At 44.7% G+C, this 15,812-nt stretch overlaps 1 protein-coding gene across 1 annotated transcript; it reads left to right on the forward strand.

Moving 5' to 3' along the window:
- The first annotated feature begins 3,799 nt into the window (after positions 1 to 3,799).
- LOC124292058 (Y+L amino acid transporter 1-like) lies at positions 3,800 to 6,184 on the forward strand. The gene is made up of 4 exons (XM_046729146.1): positions 3,800 to 3,987; positions 4,513 to 4,662; positions 5,014 to 5,191; positions 6,098 to 6,184. The coding sequence occupies exons 1-3, from the start codon at positions 3,940 to 3,942 to the stop codon at positions 5,170 to 5,172; spliced, it is 357 nt and encodes a 118-aa protein (XP_046585102.1). The 5' UTR covers positions 3,800 to 3,939; the 3' UTR covers positions 5,173 to 5,191; positions 6,098 to 6,184.
- The last annotated feature ends 9,628 nt before the right edge of the window (positions 6,185 to 15,812 follow it).

The raw sequence follows: 15,812 nt of genomic DNA on the forward strand, positions 1-15,812 counted from the left end.
TGTTTAACGCCATAGTTTGCAATGCTGCAACCGTGTGATGACGTGACATTCGTCACCACTCGCCCCTTTCCGTAACCTCCAAGAAGACTCGTCCCCCTCTCGATGCTTGTTATGTGCGAAAATACGACAAACCAATCAGAACGCGCGTAAATCACTGCAGTGCTTTGGTAAAAATAATCCCGAGTACTTAAATCGTTTATGGCATTATGTCATTGTTTAAAAAATCATGAAAACTATATATCGTCATATTGAAAGTACAAAGAACATAGCTGACAGGATTTTGCTGCCTGTTATGAAGTTTTTAATAAGAATCATGCGATTGACGGTGAGAGATTCAAATACACGCACGTGCGTTTGTTGACACAACGGCTCTCATGGGTCCAACTGAGTGTATTTCTGACGATCTTGCGGGCTTGTTATGGAGATTGTACGTGCGCTTCCAACAATTTTAGGAAATGTAATTACAAATCGCTACGAGTTTCAAAACAAGAATATTATATTTGTATGTAACTAATCAACTTTAATCTCAAACATTGGGCTTATATTTCACATCTCTGGGGATATTTTAGTCTGACTATTTTTTTGGTCATTCATACTTTTTTCAGCAAATTCATTTCAAATTCCACCAGGGGTATGGCAGCAAGATTACACGAATGTTCAGTTTGAGAAATATTTTAAAGTCATTCTTGAGTATGTGCTTTGGGACTTAATGTAGCTGAATTTTAAAAACTTTTATTGGCATGCACATTCAATAAAACAATTCCCATTTGTGATTAGTAAACCCTAATTGGAAACATAAGGTTAACAGCTGGTAATAATTACATTAGAATATGTCTTTAACAAATATGTTTTTCTCCTTCTTTTAGTTGTGTCAAAGAGGTTTAATTCTTTAAAATAAATAAATAAACACAGCCCCAAAACAACAACCTAGCAATTCAATGTACATGTGCTTCGGTGATAATTAAGAAACACTGGAATCAAACAGGGATAGAGTTATCGTTCTTGTTTAAAGTAGTTCTGATGTTCATGCGCCAATATGAAATCCTTCCAGAGGGGCACGAGTCGCTATTCTGCTTGTCCCGGAATAACACGAGTTGGTCACGAATGGGAGTAGCAAAGAATACGCTCAAAGGGAGGTAATCAGCCATGTTACTGCTTGGGTAACTGAGATGAAGTTGTTTTAACTCGCCTCAGGCTTGGACATTGTCGACTGAAGGCATATAGAAGTATTTTAGATAAATACCTCTCTCCTCTGTGTGAATGCTGTAACTTACACTGCCTAGAAACAGTTCAGCACTATCTCATTGAATGTCCAGCTCATGAAAAACCACGCCAGGCTCTTAAAGAAACTGTGCTTAAACCAAAATATTTTACAATCAACACAATACTTGGCGATGATTTAATGTATGGTTGCATACAAAGAGCTGTGTTAGACTTGCTCGTTAAAAGAAATGTTCAGAAAGGCTTTCCAATGATAACACATGGAAACAAAAATTGTAAATAATGAAAAAAATGGTAGAACGATATTCCTCGCGGCAACCACTTCGTATTTATGTGTTACAGGGATGCAGTCAATGGAGGAGTGGAGGAGATCATCAAACCTTCAAGGTAAACAGTCGAGTTAATGTATGTTGTTTTACGTCGTCTCAGTTTGTTAGTATGGTTTTACGCCGCTTTTAGCAATATTCCAGCAATTATCACGGCGGGGGACACCAGAAATGGGCTTCACACATTGTACTTATGTGGGGAATCGAACCTGGGTCTTCGGCGTGATGAGTTCAGTTTGTACTATTTTCTGAATCTTGTCATGTAACGCTGGTACTGTATCTTAACATGTATTCAGAATCTCATGACGTTCAGAATATACAATGCCGACCTCTAACACACACACAACACACACACACACACAATCCCACCCTTTCTCGGGTAAGAAAATACGGTTCGCATTGCGTTTGTTTACGTTTGTAAATCTGTCAAACTTTTGGTTTTCTAGAAACATCCCCATTGCGGTTTTGGCAGGACTGGCAATTCCGACCGTGGTTTACGTCTTGGCGAATGTTACCTACTACGCATTCTTCACCAATGACGAAATTCTGTCTGGCATTGCAGTAGCTATGTGAGCTGTAGTTCCACACAAACATCTCTGATTGTAAAACTATGTGGGGGGAGTGATGAAGGGGAAGTGGTAGGTAACGGCAGCAGTCAGACAGGAAACAAATCATCCGAAAGGAAAAGGGTCCCGTTTCACAAAGCGATCGTAGCGAACGCCTGTCGTAAGTCTGTGTTAAAGTTTGGGGGTTACAATCACCTTAGCGCAACGTTACTTTATGAAATGTGACCCAGGGCCTAGATTTTCGAAGCCCTCTTAGCGCTAAGATAGTCGTAAGTGCCATACCTTAACATTAACTTATGACTATCTTAGCGCTAAGAGAGCTTCGAAAATCTAGTCCCTGGGTTTTATAACGTTCTGGATCTACAGGCCATAATTATAGAAGCGTTGTTGCGACGCAGTCTGTGGCAATAGTCCGTACATTATAGAAAGAAACCGCAGTGATATACGGTGATGCATATTGTTTTGGTTTGTTGTCTGGTTTGTTTTCCAAAAGTGAATGGTCAGTTAGATTGGGCAAAACTCATCGAGAAAATTGATACACGTACATAAGACTTGAAATAACAAGCAGTGATATATTTGCTTGAAAAGCATAAACATGAATATGGTCTATTAAACATTACTTGGAACATAAATATGAACATAGATAAAATGTACATATGAACATAAGTCTTTATATTTGTACATTCACTAAGATCACATACCCGTGTATACCTACATAAGATAATGACACATGCACATGATAATTAAAACACAAGTTAAGTTTTAAAATTACTTTTGCCTGACAATAATGAATATTTTCACTGCCCATTTTTGAAGGAATGAATTGTATTGTGATCCTCATTCAAAGTGACACGGATGATTCATTTTCTACCTGAGTTAGAACTGATATTCAGTAACCCATGCTTGTCGTAAGAGGCGAATAATGGGATCGGGTGGTCAGGCTCACTGACTGGGTTGACACATGCCATCGTATCCCAATTGCGTAGATCGATGCTCATGCTGTTGATCACCGGATTGTCTGATCCAGACTCGATTATTTACAGGCCGCCGCCAAAAAGCTGAAATATTGCTGAGTGCGGCGTAAAACTCAAATCACTCACTCACTCAGTCACTCATATTGTTCCACCAGGTGTTTGGAGAGATGAAACTAGGAGTGTTCAAGTGGGTTATCCTCGCGTGTGTTGCAATGTCAGCAGGAGGGAATACCAACAGCAACATCTTTATTTTCAGCAGATGATACATCCAGCCTCTGCGTGTACATTGTCTGAATGTGTTCAAGTGTATTCCACTTATAAACTGACTGCCAAAAGTAATTTCACAATTGTATTAAATCAACCAAGTTTAAAAACACAAAAGACAGACGTATGTATTTAACAGATACAAATCTCAAGGACATTAACACTTAAAAGGACGTACAGCAACCGATATTTGCAGGACAGTTGCCCGAATTGAGGTATGGTTGTGGCAACAAGTGAAAATTGACACACACATCTAAAATCGCGCATGTTCAAAGGCAGTTTATATGGCTTGGTAACCGCTTGATAGTGGTATGTTGTAGGTTAACCCGTAAACTGTACGGCAATTATCTGCACTTCTCTTTGAGCAAAACACATACTAATGAAATGACCATCAACTTTAACATGTGCTAATTTTGGAATTACACTTTCTTAGTAAAGAACAGATTCTTGTGCTTTTTTACAGCTTGATGGAAAGCGCAAACTCACATGCGGTGCACGTCGATATTTTCTTGTACTTTGAATTATTTTTAATATATTAGGATAAACTTTGTGGGAGGTCGAGATGGACTGTTTCCACGGTTTCTGAGCATGATCAGCGTCCAGAGAGGATCTCCACAGCCGTCCATCATAGCATTGGTAGGATTGAACAGTGAGGTCCTTGGTGACAGTTCCTTAACAAAGTTACTCATCCTACTCATACTGTTGAGAGGAAATGTGGAGTAAAGCAAGGCAGTAAATTCAAAATATGTCGATCAGTTACCGATTTCACATGCCCATTGTGAGTGAGCGAGTGAGGGTGTGTTAGTGAGTCTGTGTGTGATTATGTGTGTGAGTGAGCAATTGAGTGTGTGTGAGTGTGAGCGTGTGTGAGCGTGTGTGAGAGTGTGAGAGAAAGAGCGTGTGTGCGTGAGAGAGAATGTGTGCGTGTGTGTGATTTGTTTTGTGTGTGTGTGTGTGTGAGCAATTGGGTGTGTGTGTGTGTGTGTCTCTCTCTGTGTCTGTCTGTCTGTGTGTGTGTGTGTGTGTGTGTGTGTGTGTGTGTGTGTGTGTGTGTGTGTGTTTTCAGTAACCGCTAATTGTCAGAACACTACGCATAGTTGTCACAACAGTATTTGACAAAGAAGATATAAATCTGAGCTCCATTTTGCTATTTCCCTTCAGTTCCTAGTTACGGCTGTCTTCCTGTGTCTCGGTGATATCAAGTCCGTCCTGGGAGCCTATGTGTTCTACAGGGTAGGCGGGGAATGTCTTGCCATTTCCGGAATTTTCTTCATACGAAAGAAGCACACAGCTAACGACAATACCTACAAGGTTTAACCATAGTGTTAATTACAATGCTAATATCCACTTTGAGACTGCGATACAAAATTAAGCCATTTAAAATTAATATTAATCCAAGAAAGGAATCATTCGCCATCGGACATGTGAAATGATTTACCGGACCGGATTTGGTCTGCAGCAAATAGCTTCGCCAGGTAAACAAAGGTTGATGAAAAGGTTATTAGATACATTGTTTTCCTCCCATCAGAAGGTCTCCAACATGTAGCTTGATAACTTTTACGATTATGGCTTGTATTTATAAGAAGGTAATTGAGAAAATGGCAAAACAATAATCAGTTATTTTTATTTATAAATATATAAATGGAGCTTTCCCTCCCTCAGACTCACTGGGTGTTCCCTGCAGTCTACGTTGTTTCCATCTTGGCGTTGTCCGTCACGGCCGTCGTCGAGGACCCTGACAGGTTTTTCCCTCCCTTGGTCATCATGCTGATGAGTGTCCCAATATACTTCATGTCTAGGAGTCACTTGTGGAAGCGGTAACGTCTGACCAGAGTCAATGGTAAGTCCACCACAGCCCCTCTTTAGGCTGTAAAGTATCCCTACCATCTTTCCGCGTTGTGTATACCGAATCACAGTCAATGGAAAGTGACCTACCTGTTCCCCGCATCATGATAGAACCCTCGACACAACATATACATACCTCCTTCAAACTTGATGCAAGAAACCTTGACACTTTCAATACAAATATACCTTCTTCCCGCTGGGTACAAGAAACCTCGACACAGTCAATACAAATATACCTTCTTCCCGCTGGGTACAAGAAACCTCGACACCGTCAACACAAAGTATACCTACCTCCTTCTCACTTGGTGCACGACAAAAAGACACAGTCAAAAGCAAGATGCCCTTTCTCCTTCCCTCCTGGTACAGGAACCTTTACACCGTCAACACACACACACACACACACACACACACACACACACACACACACACACACACACACACACACACACACACACACAACACACACACACACACACAAACACACACACACTCACTCACTCACACACACACTCACACACACACTCACAAACTAACAAACACTCACTCACTCACTCACTAACTCACTCACACGCACACATTCGGACCATGTTCGTTTTATGTGTTATAGATTCATGCTCGGTTGTCATACTTTGCACTTAGGTGCGTCCCACATTTTGCCTTCGAATGAAGTTTACATCAATGCGTACTTGTAATATATATTAAGATACATGTATATGGATTCAAAATAGTGACATGTTTTGAACCTTCAATATAGTATGGTTTATACAGCATTTCGGAAAACCCTGAAATGATCACATAAAATCATTTAGCACATTTCTTGTACATGTATACTAGTTGTTATGTAAGTGGTGGCTCACACATTGGGCAAAATGATTAATCGTGGTTCATTTTTGTGATTCAGATTGGATCACGCTGATGTGTCATCGCCTGCTGCTGTGTGAGCACGCTTGTCAACATGTACAATGAGGAAAATCCTTCTCTCTCTCTCTCTCTCCTCTCCCTCCCTCCCCTTCTCTCTCTCTCTCTCTCTCTCTCTCTCTCTCTCTCTCTCTCTCTCTCTCTCTCTCTCTCTCTCTCTCTCTCTCTCTCTCTCTCTCTCTCTCTCTCTCTCTCTCTCTCTCTCTCTCTCTCTTTCTCTCATACATATACATGTATTGTGTATGTAAATTTTCTAAGCCCGAGCTCTTTGCGAATTTGTATAATCTATAAATGCTTGTTTTGGAGCTAAACTAAGATTACTTTTGGTATGTTATTTTGCTGACAAAGTATGTTGAAAGAAAGAGATGTCATGTATATCATTCATTTTTTCTCCATGAGTTCTTCTTTACAACACTTTACGTTTTTAAGTGTATGAAAGGTAAAGGTTTGAAAGTTGGCCCGCGAACACCAAGCAGGTTTTATCCCTACAATCGATCAAATGTACGAAGCAGTCGTAAACTATTTCTTGAGTGTATTATTACCATATTGTTTACAGTGAATGCGTGAGTTTAGTTTTACGCCGCACTCAGCAATATTCCAGTTATATGGCGGCGGTCTGTAATTAATCGAGTCTGGACCAGACAATCCAGTGATCAATAGCATGAGCATCGATCTGCGCAATTGGGAACCGATGACAAGTGTCAGCGAGCCTGACCACCCGATCCCGTTAGTCGCCTCTTACGACAAGCATGGGTTACTGAATATCAATTCTAACCCGATATTGTTTACAGAGCGATCTCAGAGGAGCAGACTGATAATGTAGTGTGCCGCCTTTCTTAAGTTAGTTTGCGTGTGCGTGCGTGCGTGCGTGCGAGATGGCGCAGAACCCATCAATGGACTTCACCCATTTTACGGTATCGAACCCTGGCTGGTTGCATGACGGACGGCCATTTTTAACCACCCTGTCACATAATAGATATAAGATAATAACACGTATTTCACTTAATTAACCGCGCCTGACGCTTCTCTTTATCGGTAGGGAGTAAAACCCCAAACTTAGCAGTGCGGGGCGAGATGGAAATGGACGTCTTCGCTAACTAAACAATGGATTGAAATTCTAAGATTTGGGCGTAAGCTACGTAGTTGACCAAACTAGACTTATCCATGTAAGTCCAGTTGGTCTTTTAAATTTAGAACTTCGTGGAATAAGAAAGTTCTTAAGTTAATCTCTGCATGGAATCTTCCAGTGTCTAGTCTTTCAACTATTTCCCAATCCGAATTTCAGATAGCAAAGTCTTGTTTATTAATATTTGATGATCAAGAATGGCTTACTCAATTATGGAACGATATAGGCCAGCCAAATGGCGTAATCTCAGTACCGAGCCATATGTAAGTTCTACCATGGATCGATATCAACGCATTCATCTGTAAATTGCATTGTGGGACCCTCCCCTTACATGTAGAGTTAAGAAGGTTTGCTCGTTCCAAGGTTGCTTTAGAAGAGAGAAATTGTCACTGCCGTAATACTCACAGTGTAGAAGACGAGGTTCATTTTCTCGTCGTTTGCTGTTATGTTCACACTTAGTTATGAACTTTGGCTGAAAATAATCATCCAGCTCAGACCAGTTACCCAGCTTATCTATCTAATGTCCTCAAGTGAATCATACAAGCCGCTTACTTCACTTATAACTCAAATGTTTAGACGTAGACAAAATATTAAAACCTTGTCGCGTTCTCTCGCCCCCACAGATCACCCCATTTCACTCCCTCTTATTTTATGCATCATATAATGACTGTGTATTTTAATGACAATAATTAGTGTCTCGTAGGCCGTGATGGCCGGATGCTCACTTTATGTATATATTTATATATTTTATGTACTTTTATTAATGATTTTATTGTAGAGCATGTGACACTGGAATAAAATATCTTCTACCTATCTATCTACTAATGCACCTTTATCACATGCGTTAGTGAGTGGAGTTTATTTAATGCCTTTTAATGAAGGATTTAGATTGTAAACATGGCAGGTAAGTAAGGGTTTTATTAGATGTTAGCCTACTTTATCTATGTTATCTCCAGCTTCATGTACATCTCGGCGGTAATGAAGGTCTGCCATTGTATTCGTATACCACCGGAATAAGTCGCGTGTAAAGTACCGGACAAAAGAAAATATCCACTGAAGTTTGACGGTAGCTTAATGAAATGTTTAATCGATGGTGATTTATTTACGGGCGCGCAAAAATGTGTTTCCGAACATAATTTTTTGTCCAGCTATGTACGGTTTTGATAACGTTAGCAAGTGTTCGGTCAAATCCACAGTGGATGTTGAAGTTTGTCGGGTGGCATAGCTCGTGCAACACTTTAAGTGAGTGAGTGAGTTTATTTTTACGCCACTTTTAGCAATATTCCAGCAATATCACGGCGGAGGACACCCGAAATGGGCTTCACACATTGTACCCATGTGGGGAATCGAACCCGGGCCTTCGGCGTGACGAGCGGACGCTTTAACCACTCGGCTATCCCACCGCCCCCAACACTTTAAGAGTTACAGCAGTTTGAGGATGTATCATGCCTCGTGTGAAAATCACGATAGTTTCACAACAGATAACTACTTTCTTAACACGGAGATTTCAATGTAAAATGTGATTAATATGTATCAGCACAAATAAAGGGTTTGTAGTATTTACATCCTGTTGGTGACCTCATCGAGTTGGCTCTCCAGCAATGAAAATAAGGCAACAATGATTTATATGCAACTGAAACGGGAAAGAGCAAGTTGGGCACTTCCTTATGACAGTTTAACATAAGGTCAGCGAATTGTGCCGTGGTTATTTCCCGTAGTCAGAGTGAGTGAGTGACTCTGCATTTACGCCGCTTTTAGCAATATTCTGGCAATATCACGGCGTAGGACACCATAAATGGGCTTCACACATTGTGCCCATGTGGGGAATCGAACCCGGCTAACACTTTAACCACTAGGCTACTCAATCGCCCCTAACCCTTAATCAGACCAGTGACTGGTATCACGTACACATGACGAAAATATTTATGACCTTGCACAAACAGAATCCACAGCAACTGGACCCGGTTGATTGTGTGAAGGTCATACAGCTGGCACGTGGTGAGTACGGTGTGACTCGGCATACTAACAGATTTGTCCAACTGCTGATGTTTACACAGTAAAGGGAAACGGAAAATGTTCATTTGTGTGAGTTTGAGGGTGTTGTGTTGTGAGTGAGTGAGTGAGTGAGTGAGTCTGGTTTTACGCCGCTTAGGGCCTGTGAGTTTCGCGAGGCGCTTCTTCCGGTACTAAGCTGGTTACCGACTCCCTTTGCCTGCGCCAATTTGCGATATGCGAGACTGAGTCCAGTTTACTTCCGGTACCAGATTCACGGTGACAAGCATATATGTAGAACCATTCGTGGTTCCAAATTGCACGACCGCCAAATATGACTTTACTAAACCAAGTGTACAACCATCTTTGGCTGTCACAGCTGTTGACAGTCGTAATAGTTGGCTAATTTGGGGATGGTTAGATCGGAAATTTGTTATTCCTGCAAGGATTATCGGTTCCCTAGGCCTACTGTCAACTGACAACCATGAGACCACTGGAAAAGGTATGAAACGTTGTATGTCACCGGAAGTACTAACGTCTCGAGAAGTGACGTGACCTACTTACGGGACCTACATTCCAGCAATATCACGGCTGGGGACATCGGAAATGGGCTACACACATAGTACTCATGGGAAGTCGAACCCGGATCTTCGGCGTGACGAGCTAACGCTTTAACCACTAGGCTACCCCTGTTGTGTTCTGAGAAAGATGGGGTAGGGTGATGTGGGGTTGTATGTTGTGAGACTGATGGGGTTGTGTGGTGTGAGTGTGGTTGTGTAGTGTGTGTGTTTTCGTGTGAACAGAGTGGGACCTGGCGGTGAGCGTTGGGGTTGGGTGGTTTGAGGGTGGTGGTGCGTGCTCGGTTGGGTTTGTGTTGTGGTGTGGTGTGAGTGTCCGGCGGAGTCGGTATGGTGTGAGTGGTCCTCGGTAGATGGATTTGAGCGGGGCTGGGAGGGTTGATGTGAGTAGAGCTGGGTGGTGGAATGTGTGTGGGGCTCGGTGGTGGGATGTCAGTGGGGCTGGGAGGATTGATGTGAGTTGGACTGGGAGGGTTGATGTGAGTGGGACTGGAAGGGTTGATGTGAGTGGGGCTAGGTGCGTTGGTGCGAGTGGGGCTGGGTGTTGGGTTGTGAGTGGTCATGGGTGGGTTGGTGTGAGTGTGGCTGGGTGGGTTGATGTGAGAGTGGGGCTGGGTGGTGGGTTGTAGAGTGGTCCTGGGTGGGTTGATGTGAGTGGGGCTGGGTGGTGGGTTGTGAGTGGGGCTGGGTGGATTGATGTGGGTGGGGAGGCTGGGTGGTAGGTTGTGAAGTGCTTTATGGAGGGTTGGTGTGGGTGGGGCTGGGTGGGTTGGTGTGGGTGGGTGAGGGCTGGGTGGTGGGTTGTGAGTGGGGGCTGGGTGGGTTGGTGTAAGTGGGGCTCAGTGGTGGGTTGTGAGTGTGGTCCTGGGTGGGTTGGTGTGGATGGGGCTGGGTGGGTTGGTGTAAGTGGGGCTGGTTGGGTTGATGTGAGTGGGGCTGGATGGATGGATGTGAAGTGGGACTGGGAGGGTTGATGTGAAGTAGGGGCTGGGTGGTGGGTTGTGAAGTGGTCTTGGGTGGGTTGGTGTGAGTGGGGCTGGGTGGGTTGGTTGTAAGTGGGGCTGGGTGGTGGGTTGTGAGTGGTCCTGGGTAGGTTGGTGTGAGTTAGGAGGCTGGGTTGGTTGGTGTAAGTGGGGCTGGGTGGTGGGTTGTGAGTGGTCCTGGGTGGAGTTGGTGTAAGTTGGGCTTGAGTGGGTTGGTGTAAGTGGGAGCTGGGTGGTGGGTTGTGAAGTGGTCCTGTGTTGGTTGGTGTGAAGTGGGAGCTGGGTAGGTTGGTGTAAGTGGGGCTGGGTGGTGGGTTGTGAGTAGTCCTAGGTGGGTTGGTGTGGAGTGGGAGCTGGGTGGGTTGGTGTAAGTGGGGCTTGGTGGGTTGGTGTAAGTGGGGCTGGGTGGGTTGATGTGAGTGTGGGGCTGGGTGGGTTGGTGTAAAGTGGGGCTTTGTGGGGTTGATGTAGAGTGGGGCTGGGTGGTGGGTTGTGAAGTGGTCCTGGGTATAGGTTGGTGTAAGTGGAGCTGGGTGGTGGGTTATGAAAATGGTCCTGGGTGGGTTGGTGTAAGTAGGAGGCTGGGTGGTGGGCTGTGAGTGGGGCTGGATGGGTTGATGTGGGTGGGGAGCTGGGTGGTAGGTTGTAAAGTGCTTTATGGAGGGTTGGTGTGGGTGGGAGCTGGGTGGGTTGGTGTGGAGTGGGGAGGCTGGGTGGTGGGTTGTGAAGTAGGAGGCTGGGTGGGGTTGGTGTGTAAGTGGGGCTGGGTGGTGGGTTGTGAGTAGTCCTGGGTAGGTTGGTGTGGTGGGGCTGGGTGGGTTGGTGTAAAAGTAGAGGCTAGTTGGGTTGATGTGAGATGGGGCTGGATGGATGTATGTGAGTTAGGACTAGGAGGAGGTTGATGTGAGTAGGAGCTCAGTGGTGGGATTGTGAGAGTAGTCTTAGGTGGGTTGGTGTGAGTAGAGGCTGGGTGGGTTGAGGTATGAAAGTAGGAGCTGGGTGGTGGGTTGTGAAAGTGGTCCTAGGTAGGGTTGGTGTGAGTAGGAGCTGGGTGGAGTTGGTGTAAGTAGGGCTTGGTGGGTTGGTGTAAAGTGGGGCTGGGTGGTAGGTTGATGTGAGTGGGAGGCTGGGTAGGTTGGTGTAAGTCAAGTAGGGCTGGGTAGGTAGTGGGTTGTGAAGTAGTCCTAGGTTGGTTGAGGTGTGAGTAGAGGCTGGGTAGAGTTGGTGTAAAGTAGGGCTAGGTGGTGGGTTGTGAAGAGTAGTCCCTGGGTGGGTTGGTGTGAGTAGAGGCCTGGGTGGGTTGGTGTAAGTAGAGCTTTGTGGAGTTGATGAAGTGGGGCTGGGTGGATGGATGAAGTGGGACTAGGAAGGGTTGATGTGAAGTGAGGCTTGATGGTGGTGGGTTGTAGAGTAGTCTTGGGGTGCATTAATGTGAAGTAGGGAGCTAAGAGTAAGGTTGAGTGTAAAGTAAGAGGCTACAAGGTGTTGGGAGTTGTGAGTAGTCATGGGTGGGGTTGGTGTGAGTAGAAGCTTGGTAGGTTGATGTGAAGTAGAGGCTGGAGTAGTGGGTGTTGTAAGTGAGTCCTAAGGTAGGAGTTGAGTGTAAAAGTGGAAGCTGGGTGGTAAGGTTGTGAGAGTAGGAGGCTGGAGTAGATTGATAATGAGTAAAGGAGCTGGGTGGTAGGTTGTAGGAAGTAGCTATGGAGGTCAGTGTGGGTGGGAGCTTAGGTAAGTTAGTGTGGTTAGGAGCTGGGTAGTGGAGTTGTGAGTAGGAGCTGGGTAGGTTTAAGTGTAAAATAGGAGGCTGGATGGTGGGAGTTTAAGTGGTCCTAGGTAGGTTGGTGTGAAGTAGGAGAGCTTGGTAGGTTGAGTGTAAAGTAGAGGCTGGGTAGGTAGAGTTGATGTAGTAGTACTGCAGTAGGTTGTAATCTGTAAAAGTAGAGGCTGGAGTAGTGGGTTGTGAAGTGGTCCTAGGATTGGTTGGTGTGAAGTAGGAGCTAGGTAGGTTGAGTGTAAAAGTAGAGGCTGGGTGGTAGGTTGTGAAGTGGTCCTAGGTAGGTTAGTGTGAAGTAGAGGCTGGGTAGGTTGGTGGAAAGTAAGAGGCTTTGTGGGTTGATGTAGAAGTAGAGGCTGGGTGGATGGATGTAAGTGGAACTGGAAGGTTGAAATGAAGTAGGAGAGCTTGGTGGTGGGGTTGTGAAGTAGTCTTAGGTGCATTAATATGAGAGTAGAGCTGCAAGTAGAGGTTGGTAAAGTAGGAGCTAGGTGGTGGGTTGTAGAAGTAGTCCTATATGGAGTTGTGAGTGTTGAAATAGAGCTTGGTAGGTTGGTGAGTATAAAGTCAGGCTGAGGTAGTGGGAGTTGATATGTAGAAGCTGGTGGGTTGGTGTAAAGAAATAGAGCTAGGTGAGTTGGAGTTGTAGAGTAGAGAGCTGGAGTGTTGGGATTGTGAGTAGTAGTCATGGGTGGGTTGGTGTGAAGTGAAAGCTTGGTAGGTTGATATGAGATGTAGGGGCTGGGTGGTGGGTTGTAAGTGGTCCCCTAGGTGGGTTGGTGTATAAAGTAGAGCTAGGTGGTGGGTTGTAGTAGTCCTAGGTGTGGGTTGGTGTAAAAGTGGAGGCTGGGTAGTGGGTTGTGGAGTAGGAGCTGGAGTGGATTGATGTGAGTCAGAGGCTGGGTAGTAGAGTTGTGAAGTGCTTTATGGAGGGTTGGTGTGGGTAGAGCTTGGTGAAGTTGGTGTGGTTGAGGCTGGAGTGGTGGGTTGTGAGTAGAGCTGGGTGGGTTGGTGTAAAGTGGAGGCTGGATGGTGGGTTTAGAGTAGTCCTAGGTGGGTTGGTGTGAAGTAGAGCTTGGTAGGTTAGTGTAAAGTAGAGGCTGGGTGGTGGGTTGATGTGAGTGGGGCTGGTTGGGTTGGTGTAAGTGTAGGGTTGGAAGGTAGTATTAGGTTGTGAAGTGGTCATTAGTTGGTTGGTGTGAAGTAGGGGCTGGGTGGGTTGGTGTAAAGTGAGGGCTGGGTAGTGGGGTTGTAAGTGGTCCTGGGTAGGTTAGGTGTGAAGTGGTACTGGGTGGGTTGGTAGAGTAGAGCTTTGTGGGGTTGATGTGGAAGATGGGAGCTGGGTGGATGGATGTGAAGTGGAACTGGAAGGGTTGATGTGAAGGTGAGCTTGGTGGTGGGTTGTGTAGTAGTCTTGGGTGCATTAATATATGTGGGGCTGAAGTGGGTTGGTGTAAAAGTGGGAGGCTGGGTGGTGGGTTGTGAGTGGTCCTGGGTGGGTTGGTGTAAGTAGAAGCTTGGTGGGTTGGTGTAAGTGGGGCTGGGTGGTGGGTTGATGTGAAGTAGGAGCTGGGTGGGTTGGTGTAAAAGTGGAGCTAGGTGGTGGGTTGTGAAGTAGAGGCTGGGTGGAGTTGATATGTGTGAGAGTTCTGAAAGAAGGCCTCAGTTGGAACATTGATGTGACTAGAGGCTGGGTTGGTTGGTGTAAATAAGTAGGGGCTGGTAGTGGATTTGAAAGTGGGAGCTTGGTGGGTTGATGTGGTAGAGGTTCTAAAGAAAGCCTGGGGTGTGTAGGATAGGGTAGGATAAAGCTAGGGTAGGAGTAGGTTAGAATGGTGTAAATGGGGTCAGTAGGATTGGTGTGGGGAAGTGTGGAAGAGCAGTCTGGTGGGTTGGTCAGATCAGGGTGGGAGTCAGTTGAGTGAGGTTGATTGGAGTTGAGCGTGAGTGAGTCAGTGAGTGGTGCAGTGAGTGGAATGAGTCCTCACAAACACTATATTTTATGTTTTTGCAAACAATGTTCAGCAATATATTTGAAGCCTTCGTTCGTACCTACTGTCTGCTGTGAATGCAGAACGCCTTTCAGAAAGTGGTCAACATCAGTTGTGTTTGGATGAGTGAGTGCGTTTGGTTTTACGGCGGGGGACACCAGAAATGGTCTTCACACACTCTACCCATGTGGGAATCGAACCGAGGTCTTCGGCCTGACGTGAGAACGCTTTAACCACTAGGCTACCCCACCGCCCTGTTATGTTTGGGACTATATCGGGCGTGACACACAGTAAAACAAATCTTGTATTGTGAAGCATTGTGAGTCGGGGGTCATCTCAATTTTTAATCTCAATCTGTAATCCTCGCAACGACACGACGGACTGTGGTGTGATACTGTTTGCTTGTGATATCATGGTTGTTGCGGCGGACATATACTTACAGTACCCGGACCGGGAAGTTTTCAGCGCGTGTAGAAACTGAAACAACCGTCTATGATGTGTCAGCTTAACTCACGAAACATTCCTCCATACAGGCAGTTGGTAGTGATCATTTAAAATAACTGAAACCTTCCTTGTTTATCACATGCAGAGCAAATAAATCTTTGATATTTCCTTTTTAAATAAGATGTCCTATCTTCATACCTACTCATGACAAATACATCAGATGCACTATGTAAGTGTGAAGTCTTTATTCGTTGTTAGTGTATAACTTCATCATATGACGGAAATACGCTAGTAGTGTTAAATGCTTTGAACTAATATTCAGAGAGAAATAAGGGTTTGAAACATCAATACTACATTTAATTAAAACAATGATATGTTACCAAAGGTTAAAAGAACACGGATATATATTGAATAATTTAAATGTATTTAATGTAATGATTGTAGAAGTGATGCTGATATACAGAAACACCTCATTGATGAGGTTAATAGGGTTTAACGTTTCGCAATATTCCGGTAGTAAAATTGCAGTGTGTGTTGGCTACTTGTACTGGTCCGGTAAAACAGTGCTAGCCACCTTAGATACCAAGTTACATTTTGTCATTGATATCCTATTAAGCTATTGACAATTGTCATGTCCTCTTAATGCCAGGCGGGGCGATGGGGTAGCCTAGTGGTTAAAGCGTTCGCTCGTCACACCGAAGACTCGGGTTCGATTCCCCACATGGGTTCAATGTGTGAAGCCCATTTCTGGTGTACATCGCCGTGATATTACCGGAATATTGATAAAAACGACGTTAAACCATACCATGC

This window comes from Haliotis rubra, unplaced genomic scaffold, assembly GCF_003918875.1.
Source record: "Haliotis rubra isolate DU_JTF1 unplaced genomic scaffold, ASM391887v1 Scf10, whole genome shotgun sequence".
NCBI lineage: Eukaryota > Metazoa > Mollusca > Gastropoda > Lepetellida > Haliotidae > Haliotis > Haliotis rubra.